Source organism: Centroberyx affinis, unplaced genomic scaffold, assembly GCF_046629955.1.
Source record: "Centroberyx affinis isolate AG114_WGS23_722 - 3 ecotype Tasmania unplaced genomic scaffold, CSIRO-AGI_Caff_v1 ptg006085l_1, whole genome shotgun sequence".
NCBI classification, from domain to species: domain Eukaryota; kingdom Metazoa; phylum Chordata; class Actinopteri; order Beryciformes; family Berycidae; genus Centroberyx; species Centroberyx affinis.
In genome coordinates this window covers 105629-124991 of record NW_027283096.1, presented here as the reverse complement: position 1 = coordinate 124991, position 19363 = coordinate 105629, and the positions used below count along the sequence as shown (strand labels likewise).

The 19363-nt window shown below is 38.9% G+C and overlaps 1 protein-coding gene across 1 annotated transcript; it reads right to left on the bottom strand.

Moving 5' to 3' along the window:
- Positions 1-241: 241 nt before the first annotated feature.
- On the bottom strand, positions 242-19363 carry LOC139638068 (prohibitin-2-like). Its single transcript, XM_071512093.1, has 10 exons — positions 19291-19363; positions 17120-17252; positions 16190-16274; positions 16015-16094; positions 14315-14499; positions 11376-11505; positions 7215-7318; positions 5818-5895; positions 5455-5531; positions 242-4262 (listed from the first exon to the last, which is right to left on the bottom strand). Exons 1-10 carry the CDS (start codon positions 19309-19311, stop codon positions 4238-4240), a joined length of 918 nt encoding a protein of 305 aa, XP_071368194.1. The 5' UTR covers positions 19312-19363; the 3' UTR covers positions 242-4237.

Below are 19363 nucleotides of genomic sequence, written 5' to 3'. Positions count from 1 at the left end.
TATCTCCATCTGGTGGAAACAACTGGAGCTGACTCTTCATATCTGGGTCTAATATTGTGCTTATTATTAAAATGAGATCAGATATGATGGACATAATGCAGTTTGATTGGTTATATATTTATTATAGAATTGATCAATACTATGCTGGTTGTCTATGGGAAGCCCTTAACCTGAATTGATTGTAATGTGACATATTGATCAGATTGCACACAAGTATGAATGAATGTTTATTACCATGTTTTATTATTTGTAGCAGCAGAAGCAGTAATAGTAGCATAATCCTGGGTTTCAATGGTCTAAATCAGTGGTTCTCAATCTTTTTCATATCAAGGACCCCTAATTTAGTGCACATTAGGGCCACAGACCCCCATTTGATGAGATTTTGTCTCTCGGACCCAAATCTGAGAACATTTTTTATTGTCAGATATTATTTTGTATAGAATTCCATGACGATATGTAGTGTAGGTAGAGAGATAACAGTGAAACTATGATCAAAATAGTCATTCTAAAATGACAAAATAATGAAGTTTAACAATTCATCAATTTGCTGGGGACCCCCTGGAATGCCCGCAAGGACCCCTGGTGGTCCCCGGACCCCACGTTGAGAACCACTGGTCTAAATGCTGTTTCAGAGGCTTTCGCACCTTGACAATAATACAATTCTGGGGGAAACACTGAATACTGGTAATTTCTTGGAATGAAAACAGACAGATTTAAAGATACTGAATATTGGCAAAAAAAAATCAGCTATCAGCAGCTTCAGTCCAAAAATATTATCAGCGTTCAAAAACCCATATCAATCAAACCTTACATAGTGATACTTGAGTTTGGAAGGGATGGCTGTAAAAATTAGGATTTATCAAGCACTGAAAACAACATTTTTATAAGCCTGAACCTTTCTGAAAACTAGTCAGTCTCCTTCAGCTGGTCCAGTACTTCCATAGCTGTATCTATAGTAAGAGTGAAAGGTATCTGCAGGTTTCAGAAAGCCAAATTAAAAAAAAACAATTGTATGCTACCTGGAATAGAATTCCAGACCAAGTTGTAAAACTATAAATGGGCAGAATAAAAAAAAAGGGACAATAGGAAATAAATTAAGGCACATGAGAAGTCCAACTGTGTTTAGTAAAGCAGATAAGATGCATCTAGTACTAACCTGGTTCTGGATTCATCTAAGAGTGGACATGCAGCGCAAAGAAACCTGGTAAAATATATTAAAAAATACCTAGATTTAAGACATTTTAATACTTTCTAAGGCCTTAAATTTTCCAGTCTTTTTAAGGATCCACAGATACCCTGTGAAAGAACCTGTAGGCAATTTAGAGAGAAAATTGTTTCATTTGACATTTATTTGCACCAACATGCTAACACAAACACACACACACACACACACAACACTTAAAGGAAGACGAAGGATCAGATGTTGGCATAAAAAACTCTTCATTGTTTGTTAGACAGAAGGCTGGAGTCTCCCTGCTGACCAATAGCAGCTCCGACGGCGCAGCCTCTGAGCCAATCAGCTGCATAGAAAATTAAAACAGCAGAGAACCTTCTTTCACACATTCATTCAAATTAAATGAATTGAATTAAAATATAAGTGCAGTGGCATACACTAGTTCTAATATCACCATAGCAGCATCCCATCCAAACTCTTATCTGTTGACATACCATGAAAAGACATTGTTTTGTGTACATAAAAAAATGCATTCGATCCAGTAATTGCAGTTGCAGATCACAGAGTTTTAAATACTACATGCAAAACATTCTCACATTCTGCTCATCATTTCTTTTTATAATGCATTTCCCTGGATGTTAAAGACTGTATAACTGAATAGTAGTTTCTTTTGTATTTTCTTTCTATTGTATTATCTTTGTCAATTTTAGAACTATTTTATGTAGTCATGTCTTGGAAAAGACCTGACCACAAAAAATAGAGACTACTTGAAATAGAGACTACTTGATTAAATAAAAAGGAATAAAAATAAATAATAAAAGGAATCAATGAAGCGATTTCAAAGCTGTACCCAGACAAGACAAACGGAACATTTTGACAACTGTCAGATGGCTCTTGTTATCACTAATCAGCACAGTGTAAAGATGCTCAATGACTCTAAACCAGGTTTTCAGCAGAGTCACATCACAAGTTTTGTTGGTCCCTAGTTTGAAGTGTCATTCTGAGACATTGATGCTCCCATCATCTCATTCTAGATGGGCTGCCTGCATCGCACAACCAAGACACAGCAGCATACGTTTCCTCCCCTGTTGCAGTGGCTTACAATGTAATCAGCCTGAGTATTCTTTACCCTAAACTCACATGGGAACCTACGGAAGCCGAGAACGGCCGTGCTTAAAATAATTTTTTTTATGCCGTTATCTCGAGATCACGAGTTAATTATTTCGTTATCTCGAGATAACAAAGCTCGTTTTTTCGAGATAACGGGTTCATTTATCTTGTTACCTCGAGAAAACAAAAGGCCGATTTCTCGAGATAACGAGATAATTTATCACGAGAAAACGACTTTTGTTTTCTCGAGATCACGGGATAATTATGGAGAACTCGAAAACGAGCGTCTGGTTCATTTGATCACACCTGATTTCAGCCTTCAAGATCACTGTCATGACTGTCGGGGAGGATTCATAACTGAACAGGAAGTCAAGGCATAAATGTGTAGTTTTGTTTGCTGCAGTTACGTTGTTGTCAGTTGTCAAGACGCCATCTATGCATCCTGGCATGGCACTCCTGATCTCTGATAAACATTATAAGTAATAAGAGGAAATGACAACGGGTCGATTATCTCGTTATCTCAAGATAACAAAGCTCGAGATAACGGCATTAAAAAAAATAATTGCAAGCACAGCCGTTCTCGGCTTCCGTAGAAACCCCATGTCTCTCTCTGCTCTTTGTTGGGAAACATGTTGATCAAGTTGAATTAAACTGGGATTGTGCCGTCTGTCCACAAGAGGGAGCCACAGACAGTTATGGTAGAGAATGGGGAACACTCCTGTGTTTCGCAGGGAAATCTCCTCAGTGGGGAAAACTGAATTACTATTGTCTGCTCTGTATGAGTACTTCACTGGGGGAAGACATGAGGCACCATGCTAACATTTAGGCAAACACAACACCAGTACCACTGAGGGTGCATTCACACCAAGCACGTTCTTAGTGGTATATCTCAACTCTGCAGCATGAAACTGCAGGTCTCAGTCCTCTTCCAAGAGATCTGTGGTGCGGTCTGTTAGGGGTGAGAACGTAATCCGAACCAACGACAGGAAACGACCCCAAAACGCAAGGGTTTATGGGTATAAGGAGACAGATGTTGACATCTGATAGTCAGCAGTTCCTCAGGCTTGGAAAGCCTAGCGTAACAAAATCAAGTCTGGACTGATGCTCATATTCAGCTATTTCTTCAAGTGTTCTTAACTGGTATGAACACCAAAGAAGAGTTGATTGTGTTATAATTTAGATTTTTATTACCTTAGATTGCAGACATTGGTGGATTCGCTGCTTGTGTGGACACACTTCCGCAATTTGTGACGCAAAGTGGGAGATATCGGAGCCTACACACAGTTCCCACATCCGACTTGTAATTACCATTAGAAGCATTTTCCCAGTTGGCAGCTCATTTTTACTTGAATCAGATGTGAGCTGAATGTGGCATAAGTCACATGCAATGTCTCAGAAATAAAAACAAACACGAGTGATTGATGCACCATTGAAATAGGGCATTTACCAAATGACACTGACTGGGATTTAACAGGGAGTGCTGTAGTAATACCTGTAGTGATGCCTTGTTTGAGCCATCATGAAATTTTGTACATAAAAAAAAAAATCAGCTCTTCCCATTACATTTTCCAGAAATTAATAATTTATCTCCCAAATTATTATGACAACTGGAAATCTTGTAATGCGTGTCCATCCTTACTGGCTGTTTGATTACCTACTTTCTGATTGGCTGATAAGACGGTATACTTCAGATTCATTTGTTAATCTTAAACCTTGAATAGGATCAACAAGTTTGGTTCCACCAAGTTACTTCATGTTCAGTTTGCTGGGATACAGGCCCAGAAAAGAAATGTATTCAGATTCACTTCCTATTTGTTGTCCCCCACACACACACACACACACATCCATGGGTCGCATACAATCATTCTATATGCCACAAACAAAATTCAGACATGAGTCTTATTCAGACTGAGTTGTTGATGCAATCCTATCGCTTCCTCCTCATCCTCCTCATCACTTCTTTGGGCCCAGCATCAAGCTGAAAAAGAACAACACAGTTCATTAAAACTGCAGTCAAAATTTATTATGTCATTACTACACTATTGCCAAGGGTAGAAGTAACCAATTTTTTTTTACTCTTGTTACTGTAATAGCTTTTTTGTGTAGTTGTACTTTATTGAGCATTTACCTGAGTACAGTACATTTTGACTTAAGATTTAAAATGTACTTCGCTACATTTTAAAATCTTATCCATTACAGATTACAAATTTTGTAGACTCCATAAGCACTGCATCAGAAACTGGCGTAAATGTAAATACCATCTGGCATCAAACCTGTACAATCATGCGGAGGAAACATTAAGTTAAATAACTATTAGGGCTGAACGATTTTGAAAAAAATATCTAATTGCGATTATTTTGACTGATATTGCAATTGCGATATCATTTGCGATATTAGAGGGAATGATAATTTTTACATCATTATTCTCATTTTCATTGAAAAACGTATTCCAATGATTATGGTGTGATTTTTGCGGGGATCTGTACCAAACAAAGATGTTTTCTTAAGTCTGTAGAATATGATGTGTAGGCCAGGACATCTCTGCAGCACCACAATATTTCATTTAAAATGGTATTTTGACACACATTTCACCTTTAACAAATTGCAGTAGGCCATATTGCGATTTTGATAAAATTTCGATTAATTGTGCAGCCCTAATAACTAGAAGATTTAATGCTTTAATTTAACCATGATAGTAGCATATTTACCATTAACAGACCAGTGGCCAATTGTGATCACACACTCTATGATGTGGTTTCCACTCTTTAAGCGCAAATGTTTGAAGAAGTGACCTAAAATCATACATCCTTGAGAAGCTAAATATTAAATTTGTGTCAAGATTTACTGTTACACTGTTATGCTGGCCAAAAAGCCATTTCATAATTTAGTTAACATTAGTTGAAAAGCTATTTCACAGCTTAGTTAAAATTAGCCAAAAGTTTTTTCATAGGTTAGTTAAAATTTGCCAGAAGGCTAATTAATAGCTTAGTTAACATCAGCCAAAAAGGCATTGTTAATGACAGATTGAACAATGACATAAATTTCAAAATCTTGTTTTCAGAAGCTCATCATAGTCTATAGAACATGCAATATTAATAATATTAGAGATAAAAATTTAGGTACTTCTACAGTTCTTCTAAGTGTGTGTGTGTGTGTGTGTGTAAACCTACTTGTTAAATGACTCGTCTTGCAGGTTGAGGACCAAACTGTCAGCGCTGAGGTACACCTTGTTCTGAGATGACGCCACCTGTACACAACCACAATACAAGCCATCATCATCATCATCATACCATCATCATCATCATCACGGAATAAATGGCTGTTACTGCAAAATGTCACAGTTCCTCTAACCTTCCTGCTGAATTTTAGAGGATGCAGGTCATTCTAGCATATAACAGTTCTTCCATGGGCCAATGGCTCGCCACTGGTTTTGCATCAGGACCCAAATAGTTCTTCAAATAGTTCTAGAAAAATCTTCTGAGAAATAACTGTAGACATAGGTGTAGATGTAGACAAAAAACATGAGTACTGACCGTCTTAGCAATGTTCTGCGCTGCTCTGATCCGCCTCAGCTTCAGATAGCCTGGGTTCTTAGTCACGGCTTGACCCAACTGACACACACACACACACACACACACACAGTTTAGTGTCAGAGGGTACAGTTAGATTTTAGTCAACTTATTTCCAATGATGTATTATGACCAGAAATGAAATGCTTGGTAGACAGTAGGTCTAGTGATACTGATACTTTGCCTGTAGATGACAAGCAAGTAGGGCTGAACGATTTTGAAAAAATATCTAATTGCGATTATTTTGACTGATATTGCAATTGCGATATTAGAGGGAATGATCATTTTTTACATCATTATTCTCGTTTTCATTGAAAAACGTATTAAAATGATTATGGTGTGATTTTTGCAGGGATCTGTACCAAACAAAGATGTTTTCTTAAGTCTGTAGTCACGCATTTCGCCTTTAACAAATATTGCGCCTCCTGCGATTTTGAAAATTGCAGTAGGCCATATTGCGATTTCGATAAAATTTCGATTAATTGTTCAGCCCTACAAGCAAGTCAGTAAAACAGTCAGTCAGCTAATCAGCTAGTTAGTTCCTGGTATTAACAGTAATACTGTTGCCTGTGTGATCTTCAGTTGAGTAGTGATGACATCCCTGCATGTACATTTTAATGAATCTTTCAGGGGAAGAGACTAGACAGACATTTCGGCCCTAGACCTTCATCAGTGCCATTAAGCCTTCCCAAGAAGGCACCGACTTATATAAGAGAAAGACTCATTACTCTAATTGCAGACAGGTGCTGGACAAACTCATTATGGGGTGTCAAACACACCCATAATTGTACAATGAGATGCACACAGTCTCCTTCAGTTTTTTAAATCCCCCACACTCAATGAAGATCAACAGCAGCTGTTTAACGGTTTAAGATTTCTATTAACTAATTAACTATTGACTGTTTCCATCGACACAGAAACAGAGAGTATTACTTCCATTCTAGCAGCTAGTAGGGCTGAACAATTAATCGAAATCTTATCGAAATCGCAATATGGCCTACTGCAATTTTCAAATCACAGGAGGCGCAGTATTTGTTAAAGGCGAAATGTGTGTCAAAATACCATTTTAAATGAAATATTGTGGTGCTGTCCTGGCCTACACATCATATTCTACAGACTTAAGAAAACATCTTTGTTTGGTACAGATCCCTGCAAAAATCACACCATTATCATTTTAATACATTTTTCAATGAAAATGAGAATAATGATGTAAAAATGATAATTCCCTCTAATATCGCAAATCATATCGCAATTGCAATATCAGTCAAAATAATCGCAATTAGATATTTTTTCAAAATCGTTCAGCCCTAGCAGCTAGTGCCTAATTAGTCAGCTTGTTAGTTAGTTAGATAGCTAGTTACCATCTTTGCAGCCTCAGCCTCTCCCTCAGCCTGGATGATCTTCTGTCTCTGGTCCTGTTTGGCTTTCTCTACGTAGAACTGGGCTCTCTGGGCCTCCTGCTGGGCTACGCACACACACACACACACACACACACACACACACACACACACAGAAGTTATCAATTGAAAGCAATATTGTTGCAGTTCTCCGGAATGGCATTTAGAACCTGGGAGTCGCAGGGTGTGTTCTGACTAGAGTTGTCACGGGGGTGCCATTTTGACACTGGTGTCGTTTCCCTCCTCAACACCGGCCATACCCGTTATACCGCATGTCACCACTAGAGGGTCTAAGCGCTAGCAAAGTCAGCGTCACTACGATGAAAGTGAAAGAAGTTAAAATTCCTCTCCAAACTGTATTAACGGCATTTGTAACGTAACAGTTTTTACTCAGAGATTTATAACACTGCTCGACACTCAGAGAGTTAATGTGAGTGCAGATTCTGGCATATTGCCCTTCTTTAGGCTCCCATTGGATTGTACTGGACACATTACTGTCACTAGGTAAGGACAAATAATTCATCCTGTTCATCCTAATCTGTCATATTAGTGCTCAGATATTAGTGATCAGTATGTTTTAGTATGTCCATTTATTATTTAGTAGCCTAACTTGAACATGGATGCTCTGAATATGTGCTTCTATTTTACAAAATACAAAATAACGGTATTCACGGTGTGGGGCTGATAACACCGGTGTGGACTCCAAGACCGTATGCCCCCGGTAACACCGCCCACCGCGACAACCCTAGTTCTGACCGAGCATGTTCTGAGTGGTTTATCCTCTAGTTCAGTTCATTTGGCCAAGTGAGAACAATTCACCAAATAACTGCAACAAGACGCCTGAACATGCGGATCTCCCTATATGGAATCTACTAGTAGAGCCTCATCATTTCACTTGACCTCCAACCGGAAACATCGTCCAAATAGTCATCGCAAGATTTGTCGTTCTGTTGTCTCAGACAGCCATGCTTTCATCATTCCGTTTAGAAATGTAGGCGAAGAAATGGCGACCAAAAGCGCAAACTGCAAACTGTGAAGAGGAATTAGTGAAAAATATGAGCATAACCTCCATCATACGGACATGATTCGGATTCAGACAAGCACAGATCCTGCACAGGCCCACGGCACGTGCGTTCAGTTCAGTTCAGTTCAATGAAGCACTTATCGGTTAGTGTGTGTCAGAGATTGTCAGCTAACTGCGGAGACACTTCGATCATGCATATGTCCCAAGCTAGCAAACAAGTCACCACACCATCCCCTGTACCCACAAGAGAAATGAGAGAAATGCTGCCTGGAGCTGTTTTTGTGAGGAGAAATAAAAAGCGGATCACGATAACGTCATCTGATGTTAGCTGAGCAGTTGGCTAGCTTGCTAACTAGCTGGTTTGCACTTCTAGCAGATAATACAGTGTTGTGCAACAAGCAAAGGCTTACTAGATATTCCCAATACACATCCAGTATGATCCACACTGCCTTATGATTGGTGTTGTGGTAACGGAAATTCACTCATTACAACAACCAATTTCTCCACCGGCACCTTCTCCATCATTTTTTGTTGTTATAGGAAACAGCCAGCCTCTCCTTCACTGTGATTGGTTTGGTTAAGAAAAAAGCAGTTCATGTCACCCGGCGCTTTTCTGAAAAGTTGGACATTTTTCAATTTTTGAAAGCGCTCCACTCTGCCAAAAAAAAAAAAAAATGCCCGGCGCAGCGCTCTTTTTTTTAGGAGCGGCCACCTTTTGTGGAGAGGGAGCACAGAGGACCTTGACCTGCTAGAGTCAACATGAGGTGCACCTGCCCATCCTGGCTCACTTTGCAAAACAGCATCTTGTGTTGAATGTCACGATTATTTTCATAATCAAATATATTCTATCAAATATCATTTTGAATATTCAAATAATCTATTATAGAAAATAATCTATTATTTAAGAAAAGCTAAGTCCAGTCTTTCAGTTGAAAATGTGCTAGGTTGTCAGAAAATCAAACCCAGAGGAGAAACATGCAAACATGGACGTCATAAAAGGATAATGTGAATTTGGTCATTTCTTTTCTTGAATTAAAAAGGTTGCCGCTTGGCAGCTGACTCACTCATGCACTTGAATGCACCACCAAGTTTTCAAAACAGTCAAAACTGTGTCTGCTCTCAACGCGATGAGAACATAACTTTGACCAAAAAACATATAAAGGTGACTAAATGGACAGTGTGATGGATCACCTATCTCATGCAAGTTTCAAGTCTCTCCAAGTTGATTTTTATACCATACTGAAGTGAACTGAAACCAGTGGCTGCCTGGAGGGTAGGAGACACGCATTCATCAATCTGAAAACCCATGGTGCGATTTGGAAAATGGTCGGCAGTAATGTAAAGTATATGTGACTTGTAGTGAATGCTCTAAAACATGAAAAAACAGAAATATTAAATATTTCCTCACAAGTGCAACTTGGAATGAGGGCCGTCGATGGCTGAGCAGGATGCTGGCCAGAGACGATGTGCTTGAGCAGCTGGTCCCATATTGGACTACAATGAGACTGTAGTCACTTTTTAACATTACTTTTTTTATGGAAATTGGGCAAATGCACGCTTCATACCAACTAGGACTATTATTTGGATTGTAAACTACAAGAGCATTGCATCAGAATTGGATTTTGAAATGCGTAAATGGAGCATGGCGTTAGTTCAGGCAGAACACTGTAGTCGTACCTGTGCCCAGCTGATCAGCTATCAGCTGTTTCATCCAAAACAACTCCCCAGCTGATCGTACCAGCTGACTCTCAAACACCAATCACATTCAAACAAGTCAATAAGGCGGTCTTTATAATCTGACAGCTCGCACTCTCGCTCTGCTGTTCATTCATGCCACTGCTGCTAGAGACTTGGTTGCTGTAAAACTCCCTCCACCTCCCCATCCTCCTCCTGTTATTACCTCCGCCAAGGAGGTTATGTTTTCAGTGCCGTTTGTTTGTCTGTCTGTCTGTCTGTCTGTCAGCAGGATTACGGAAAAACTACTGGCCCGATTTTCATGAAACTTGGTGGAAGGTTGTAGCATGGGCCAAGGAAGAACCCATTCAATTTTGGAGCGGATCCGGATCCGACTCACGAACAAGCAATAATAGCACGAACCTTGGTGGAGGTCTGCGCTCTCTGAGTGCAATTCTAGTTTTTGTACATAGGATGTTGTGTAAGCTATCTCTGAATTCTGTCTGTTTGTATGATGTATGTCTACTTGCCTTGGGGGTTAATTGTGCTCCCCGCAGAATCTCATGCACGCTGCCTGGATTCATTGGGGAGCATCCTCAAGAGCAGAGCCTTTCCGCCAAATACAACTGTATAACCATTTGCAATAAATGGTCTAAACTCCTTGACACAAGTGTCTCTGACTGAACTTAGCATAACGGCATTTCGGCAGGACTAAAGATGTAAAAAAGAAAAACTATCTGGAGTCAGCAGGGCTAACGTTTTCTCATTGAGAGCGCTCCTGATTTTGTCCTCGATAATATTTTCTAATCGAATTAATCGATTTTTTCGAATAATCATTGCAGCCTTAATGCAGCTCTGGAAAAAATTAAGAGACCACTGCAAAATTATCAGTTTCTTTGGTTTTACTATTTATAGGTATGTGTTTGAGTAAAATGAACATTTTTGTTTTATTCTATAAACTACTGACAACATTTCTCCCAAATTCCAAATAAAAAATATTGTCATTTAGAGCATCTATTTGCAGAAAATGACAACTAGTCAAAATAACAAAAAAGATGTCTTGATGATTTTCACACCTCGAATAATGCAAAGAAAACAAGTTCATATTAATTTTCACTTTTTTGTTATTTTGACCAGTTGTCATTTTCTGCAAATAAATGCTCTAAATGACAATATTTTTATTTGGAATTTGGGAGAAATGTTGTCAGTAGTTTATAGAATAAAACAAAAATGTTCATTTTACTAATTTTACTCAAACACATACCTATAAATGGTAAAACCAGAGAAACTGATAATTTTGCAGTGGTCTCTTCATTTTTTCCAGAGCTGTATATACAAATCTATTGTGTATTTTGACAAAGAGGAGTGGTTCGGAATTGGAGAGAGGTAAGAAGGTGTGTGTGTGTGTGTGGTGTGGTCAGTCTTACCGACTTGCTTGGCCTCCACAGCAGCAGTGTATTGGTTGCTGAAGCTGAGCTCGGTGATGGACACGTCATCCAGAATGATGTTGAAGTCTTTAGCTCTCTCAAACAGCTCCCTGCGCACGAGCAACGACACCTAGAAAACAACCCAGGACGTCAGCTACAAACACCTCCCAACACACTGACAGCCATAACTGACACACCAGTATGTCTTTAGCACTTTCATGAAGCTCCCCATGACCTACCATAGAGAGACAGATATTATTTAAGAAGGTCATGGGTTTGAATCTCCACCCCAGTCTTTTCTGTGTGGAGTCATGCAGGTCAGATGAATTGAACCCTAACCCTCTTAATTGCTAGCCTGGTGTCCAGCCCCTATGAATTGCAGTTTTTGAGTGCTGAAAACTGTAATTCATAGGGGCTGGATACCAGGCTACTTAACTGCAGGGTTCCTACACATTTTCCATTTCAAAATTCCATACTTTTCCAGACTCAAATTTCCAGACTTCTCGGTAGATTTTTCAGACCATATTTGACATCTGAGTACAAATAGCTAGATGTTTATTATGTAAATAAATGGTTTTAAAATCCAACTGTTAACATGTATGTTACATTCTGACTATGTATGCTATTATGTTGCCAAATAATTGCCAAATCAAAACAAATCAATTAACACCAAACCCAGACAAGTTCAATGCACATCATTTTATTCAATCCGTACGTTTACTTTTTAAATTACTAAAATCAAATTCCATACTTTTCCATACTGCGAAGGAACCCTGTAATTGCCCATGGGTGTGAGTGTGTTTGGATGTAGCATGGTATATGATGTATGATGTAGTATGTATGATGTATGAAATCATGAAATAATATTCCTTAAAATGTTTCATACCTCATTTTGTCAGTTTTTAAATAAAATTTGCTCGTTATCATTAGAAAGCAGAATTGTGTGTCACGATATCTGAAAATCACCATAATTCCACTGAAAGACAATAAACGATAATGTTGAATTATCGCCCAGCCCTACCTGAAACTCTGTCAAGTCAAGCTGATCCTCATTTTTTAGAATTAATTTAGAATTTCAAGGATAAGATATTAATATTTTGAATGTAATATCCTGTTAATCCAAACAAATACCAACATCAGGAGTTGGTCAGTCCTTCCAAGAAAAATAGGCTACATACACACAAACACACACGAGTGAACTACCGTTCACTTAGGGCTGGGCAATATATCGATATTATATCGATATCGTGATATGAGACTAGATATCGTCTTAGATTTTGGATATTGTAATATCGTGATATGGCATAAGTGTTGTCTTCTCCTGGTTTTAAAGGCTGCATTACAGTAAAGTGATGTCATTTTCTGAACTTACCAGACTGTTCTAGCTGTTCTATTATTTGCCTTTACCCACTTAGTCATTATATCCACATTACTGATGATTATTTATCAAAAATCTCATTGTGTAAATATTTTGTGAAAGCACCAATAGTCATCCCTACAATATTGTCGCAATATGGATATTGAGGTATTTGGTCAAAAATATTGTGATATTTGATTTTGTCCATATCGCCCAGCCCTACGTTCACTATACTGATGCATAAAGGGACTGGTCTGTGACATTAGCCATGTATTTTAGGGGAATCTAATTATTTAGATTCAGTATAATTTGTATAATTTTAAGAATAACTTGGATTTTAGATGCTAAAACATCAACGTACAAAAATCCAAGGTCCAATACAAAAATATTCATAGTACATGGCATTCGGAGAAAAAGTCAACTGATGAAAGAAAGCCGCTGATCTCTACAAAGACACTTGTGTGTTTTAGTGATGGACTAACAGGCACTGGGTCAAAGTAAAGTACCAGACTGTCTTAACCTTCTGTTTTGGTGCCTGGTATGGCAACCTAAATGTTCAAAACAAGAATAGACTCAAAGGCCTTGTCAGAGTGGAGGAAGATCAGTGGGATGAATCAGGCCCAGCTCACTGACCTGTACCATAAACAGGTCCTAAGGAAAGCCAAGGCCATCCAGGATTACCCTGGCCATCCTGTGTGGAAGGAGTTTGAACTTTTGCCATCAGTACGCCGTCTCAAGGTGCCAGCAGTTAAGACAAAGAGACTTAAAGTCTCCTTCTAAAGTCCCTGCTCCAATCAGCATGTTGAACTCCACCTAGCCTTACTGCCTCTCTCTCTCTTGGAAAGCTCTGTATTGTTTTGTTTTGTTGTCTAGTGTTTTTAATGGATGTCGATTACTGGTGTGATCCTGTCTGCAAACCTGAGCCCCCCACCCCCCACCCCCGGGGACAATAAAGATTTGAATTGATATTTAATATGCAAAAAACTTTACCGAGATTACGATTCCCCTTTAATTGCTGGGGTGATTTTTTTTTCCATTTTTAAATATGGGTGTGATAATACCTCTGTTCCAGATCATGGACATTTCCACTTCTTAGAACTAGGTTGAACAGTTCAGCTATAGCAACCTGGAGTTGAAGACTACTGTTTTTCCAACCATTCTGTTTTAATATTGTCAATGCCACTGGCCCTTCCATTTCTAAGAGTTTTTAAGTTTTTGTTTTAGCTCTTGAATAGTGATAATCAAGAATACACTGGCAATCTTTTATGGTATTCTATGGTGTGTCTCTCTCTCTCTCCCACAGTATATATCTCACAACCTCAATAAACATCACTTTTTTTTTAAACATAATCTGGTTGGTAAAAGCCTGAACAACCACTAAGTCACATCTCTGCTCTGCAATAAAAGTCTGTCAAAAAAATAAACTAAAAGTAAAAAGGGGGGGGGGGGGGACAAAATGCATAATTTCTAAATGTACGTATTTTGCACCAATGGCTCCATCACTCGCCGTGGAAAAAACAAAAACAATATCAGCCTTCAAAAACCCATATTGGTGGAACCCTCATAACTCCTAACACAGTACCTGGGCTCTCTGCGTGATGAGCTGGGAGGCGTTGAACTTTGCCACCACGGACTTGAGGACCTCGTTGACGATGGAGGGCAGGACTTTCTCGTCGTAGTCCTTCCCCAGCTGCTGGTACATGACCGGCAGGTTGGACGCCATGGGTCTGGACAACACCCGCACTGCTATGTTCACCATCTGCAGATCTGCACGCACACACACACACACACAGAGGTTATAGACATATAGAAGGAGAATTGATATTATCCAGAAATGACAAAGTCTAGTCTGTCATCAAAATGCTAATTTGAACTGCTGTTTCCATACCAGAGTAACCCAACTATTAGTCATACTCTGGTTAAGGTTAACCTGCTTATATGAACCTCTGATAGCCTGTGATTGACACTCCCTGGGGAAACAAATGATCATCTGCGTGATCTTCCTGACAAATCACCTGATGTTACAGGCAATTATATTTTTCACCATAATGAATGATGGACATCAATAATGCTGTAAATTGAACTCAACACAAGAAATTGACTGATGATGCTGACAGCAGCTGAACAACACTGGATGAAAGTTGGTAGTCAGGACTGCTGGAGAGGGTTGTGACTGAGTATACTAATGGAGAAAGGAAAGAAAGAGACCATAATGAAGCTCTGTTTGACTTGAGTTTATAGTCATACCACAGTAACCCGTTTAACATGAGAGCAAGCCAGCCATCTTCACCAGGTTTCTCATAATCAGAGTATGAACTTAACCCACGTTATTCTAACCCAGTTATGATGTTTACATGCATCAGCCCCAAACCAGGTTACTGGAGTAACCAGGTTAAGAAGGGGATTCTCCCTGCGTGGAAATGGGCGACCCAAATCTGAGAATATTTCTAGTGTCAGATATGATTTTGTCCAGAATCCAATGACTATCTATAACTGGCATGCAGCCTGGTCCAGTACATAAGAAACATTTGTGCCTTAAGAAAACCTACACCTAAAACCAATGCTTTAAATAAGACTGTAATGTATAGGGCTATGTCAAACTGGAACAAGCTAGCACTACATTTAACCCAGATTACTAGTAAGATCAGTTTTAACAATCATTCAGAAAGAAATCAGTTTAGGCTACATATGATATTCTGTATGTGAAGGTTGATTATATTTGTGGTGCTAACTTAGGTAATGCTTCACTGTGCACTAGTAGTATTGGGCAGTTATATATACTGATATATACCTAGTTTACTTATTCTATTATTTGCTTTAACCATTTACTGTTGAGGTGACATTATGAATGTGAGAGAACAATTTTTTTTCTCTTATTTTTTATTTCATTTTGTTTTGTTGATATTGTGGATTGTCCATTATGTGATGTTTGAATGTCTTGTCTTGTCTTTTGTGTGGACCCCAGGAAGAATAGTTGCTACTGCGGTAATAACTAATGGGGATCCTAAATAAAACAATAAAACAATGAACTATCTGTATTCTAGGTAGAGAGATAACAAAACTATGAAACTATGATCAAAATAGTCATTCTTCTACATTCTCTAATTGTGTTCTTGTAAATGAAATAATGGTGAAGTTTAACAATTCATCAGTTTGCTGGGAACGCCCTGAAGGACCCCTGGTGGTCCCCGGACTCTACGTTCAGAACCACTGGATATAGTTTCTTTCAGCTCAATATGGGAAACAGTGACAGCTCTAGTGTGCCTGCTCAGTGACTGTTACCTTTGCTGCCAGTCAAAGAGGAGATTTTCCTGGGTCTGGCTCTGATGTCATAGATGATGGGGTACTGGAACCATGGGATTCTACAATACAGACCACAGGGTTAGCTCTAAGCCAGTAAGGTCACACCAGTATGGATAGTGGAAACCAGTCACTATAGCGATCACTGTGTTAGTACCTTAAGTGCAGCCCCTCAGCCAGAACAGTGTCCATCTGCATCCCTCCAATCCTGTTGAAGATGATTGCTCTCTGACCACCGTCCACTACACACACACACACACACACACACACACACACACACACACACACACACACAATACTGAATGTGAGATTGTAAAATTAAATACATCAAATGTCAGCAATGAGGAAGATGTGACATACCTTTTTATAGAATTATCAGTAATAAAATAAATTACCATACATGATATATTCATTTTAATAATATAACTACTATTAATAAATCATATAACCAGGGTTCCAACTGTGGGCTTTTCCAAGACTTTCCATGACTAAATCAGAACATTTCCATCAGGGCTGAACGATTTTGAAAAAATATCTAATTGCGATTATTTTGACTGATATTGCAATTGCCATATGATTTGCGATATTAGAGGGAATGATAATTTCTCATTTTCATTGAAAAACTTATGAAAATGATTATGGTGTGATTTTTGCGGGGATCTGTACCAAACAAAGATGTTTTCTTAAGTCTGTAGAATATGATGTGTAGGCCAGGACATCTCTGCAGCACTACAATATTTCATTTAAAATGATATTTTGACACACATTTCACCTTTAACAAATATTGCGCCTGCGATTTGAAAAATTGCAGTAGGTCATATAATTGTTCAGCCCTAATTTCCATGACCTAAAACAGTTCTTCCTTCCTGGTTTCTTAATGTTGTTTTTCAGTCTGAAAAACATCTAATGCAATGAATGCATCAGGCAAGTTGGAAAACACATTCTGCCATATTCCTGTTAAGTGACCCATTTGTCAATTTCCTTGATTCCCTCAGAGGATGTATCCAATTCCCTGACTTTCCCTGTCTGTCATACACCTCTCTAAATGTCATGCTATTCCAGGAGTGGTATGTTAGCGTGTGTTTACCTGTGAAGGTGGCTTCTTTAACGCCATATGCCAGCGCCCCGGCTCCAATCAGGAGCTTCAGTCCTAATCCGGCCCCCCTGCCGCCAGACGAAGACATCCGACCTGCCAGATCCCTCAGATGCTGGACAAAGCGCTTGAGAGAGAGGAGAGAGACAGATAGAGTGGATATGAACTTTATTGTCCCTGCAGGGAAATAAGCCTTGGACATGCATAAAACCAGTCCGTGAAAATAGACACGCACACACACACACACACGCACACACACAGAAGAAGAGTGAGATAGATTGTGACAAATTGTGCAGCTTTAATAAATGTTTTTTGCCAACAGGTCCCTCTGTATGTATTTAATTATAGATAATGAGTTTGTGTGTAGTGTATAGCTTGGGTTATCATTCAATATTACTTGAAATATTACAGCATTATGGTATTCATGATGAGGAACTTCAGTGGTTTAAGGGATAATTTGTTAGTTTTAAACCTTATCAGACACTAAACAGAAATCATTAATGTAGATTAAGAACAGTAGTGGCCCAAGTAAGGAACACCACACTGTATATCCATGTACTTAGTTAGCTCCATTGCATATAACAAGTTGTTTTCTGTCAGATAGATAACTTTCAATATTAAAAAAAAGCTCCTATATGATTTCCAAGCCTAGAAATAAAAGCATAATGCATCCTGACAATCTGTTACTATAGCAAATAAATCTTTGGAGTGCGTTTCCCATGCAAAATTTCTCGATATAAATATTGATGATCAAATGAACTGAAAAATACACATGACATTTGTGTCTAATAAAATAGCAGAAAACATTGGTGTGTTTGTAGGTGTCATTTTGGTATTAATTTTGCTCGTCCAGAAATGCAGTAAATAAGCTCCATTAAAAGAAAAAAAAATCTGGACCTGACTAATTTCTAAACCCTGGCTACGGCCCTGGCTGGCCTATCATACACTATTAGGAAGAACTGGGCTCTATTGAGAATTTCAATGACTCTACTAAATTGCGCCACCTTGTGGTCTGCTACAGTAACGGCCTCCATTCCCTGTCTGGAATATTCTCCTGGCTGGACTCACCTAAGAACTCAAGGGTAATGATTGTAAACTGACATGTGAAACATTACTTACTACTAGCAAGTGCAGTGGCATAAGGCTAGACACAATGACTGACGGTGCATATTGAATGGAACTACATGCTCGTGGAGAGGACGTCACGCCAAACTCAATTTAAAGATTAGGCAATTTAATGTTTCCTTGCTGACTTAGAAAAGGTACGTAACTGGTAGAACATGACATAAGACCTTATACGAATCGGCGGGATCTTCTGGTCAATTCGGCATATAATTAATCTACCAAGCAACACTTTATTTCAATAAAATCTCAACTCTTGGAATTGGTTCTCCCTGTTCACTACGCCTCCACCGCGGTGTGTTTTGGTGGAAGATCGCAGGAATTTAACAGGCGAACCAATAATAAAAGATGAAATTCTACTGAAATAATGTGCTGCCTGGTGTATTGGATGTATGCCGATTTGAAGAATGGACCCTAACGGTACAAAACCCGTCTTAAATCAGGTTCTATAAGATAAGCAACTTTGACGATAGGCAAGGCAGCATTAAACTGCCAGGTATTTGCATGGTGTTTGGGTCACGTCTCTCCATACAGACAACAGAACATATCTGGGCTAACTTGTCCTTAATTTAACACTTCACACCTCACTAAGCTATATTAACTACTAGCCTTTCATTTGACTGGATCCACGGCTTCTAACAAGGTAAAGACAAGGAGGAAATAAAGTCAACCACACAACCAGTCCATTGACCAATGGCATTGGTCAACCTATAGCTAGCTCACTAGTTAGCTAACAGTAAGCTGTATGTATACCACAATTGCCTATATTTAACGTTAAGTATGTTAGGTTATATGACCATTGTCTGTAAAGATCCCAGTGGGATAGCGCTGGCAGGACAGAGGCTATCAATGCGACATTCTAACTGACTTAACCTGGCTAACGTTACCATAACCTGATGTTTGACAGCTTGATATATGAAGTTAGCTCATTAACTACTTGGCTAATTGCATTAATAGTAACCATTGTGTACAATCAATTGCAGACACACGGCACGGATAACAACTAGTTTATTTTAGTGATTTTTTGCATTTAAAACACTTACATTGGGCTCCTTGTTCGCCATGCTTCACTTTCCGTAGGGCTCCAAGGTCGGATACTGAACCTCTTTGGCAGAC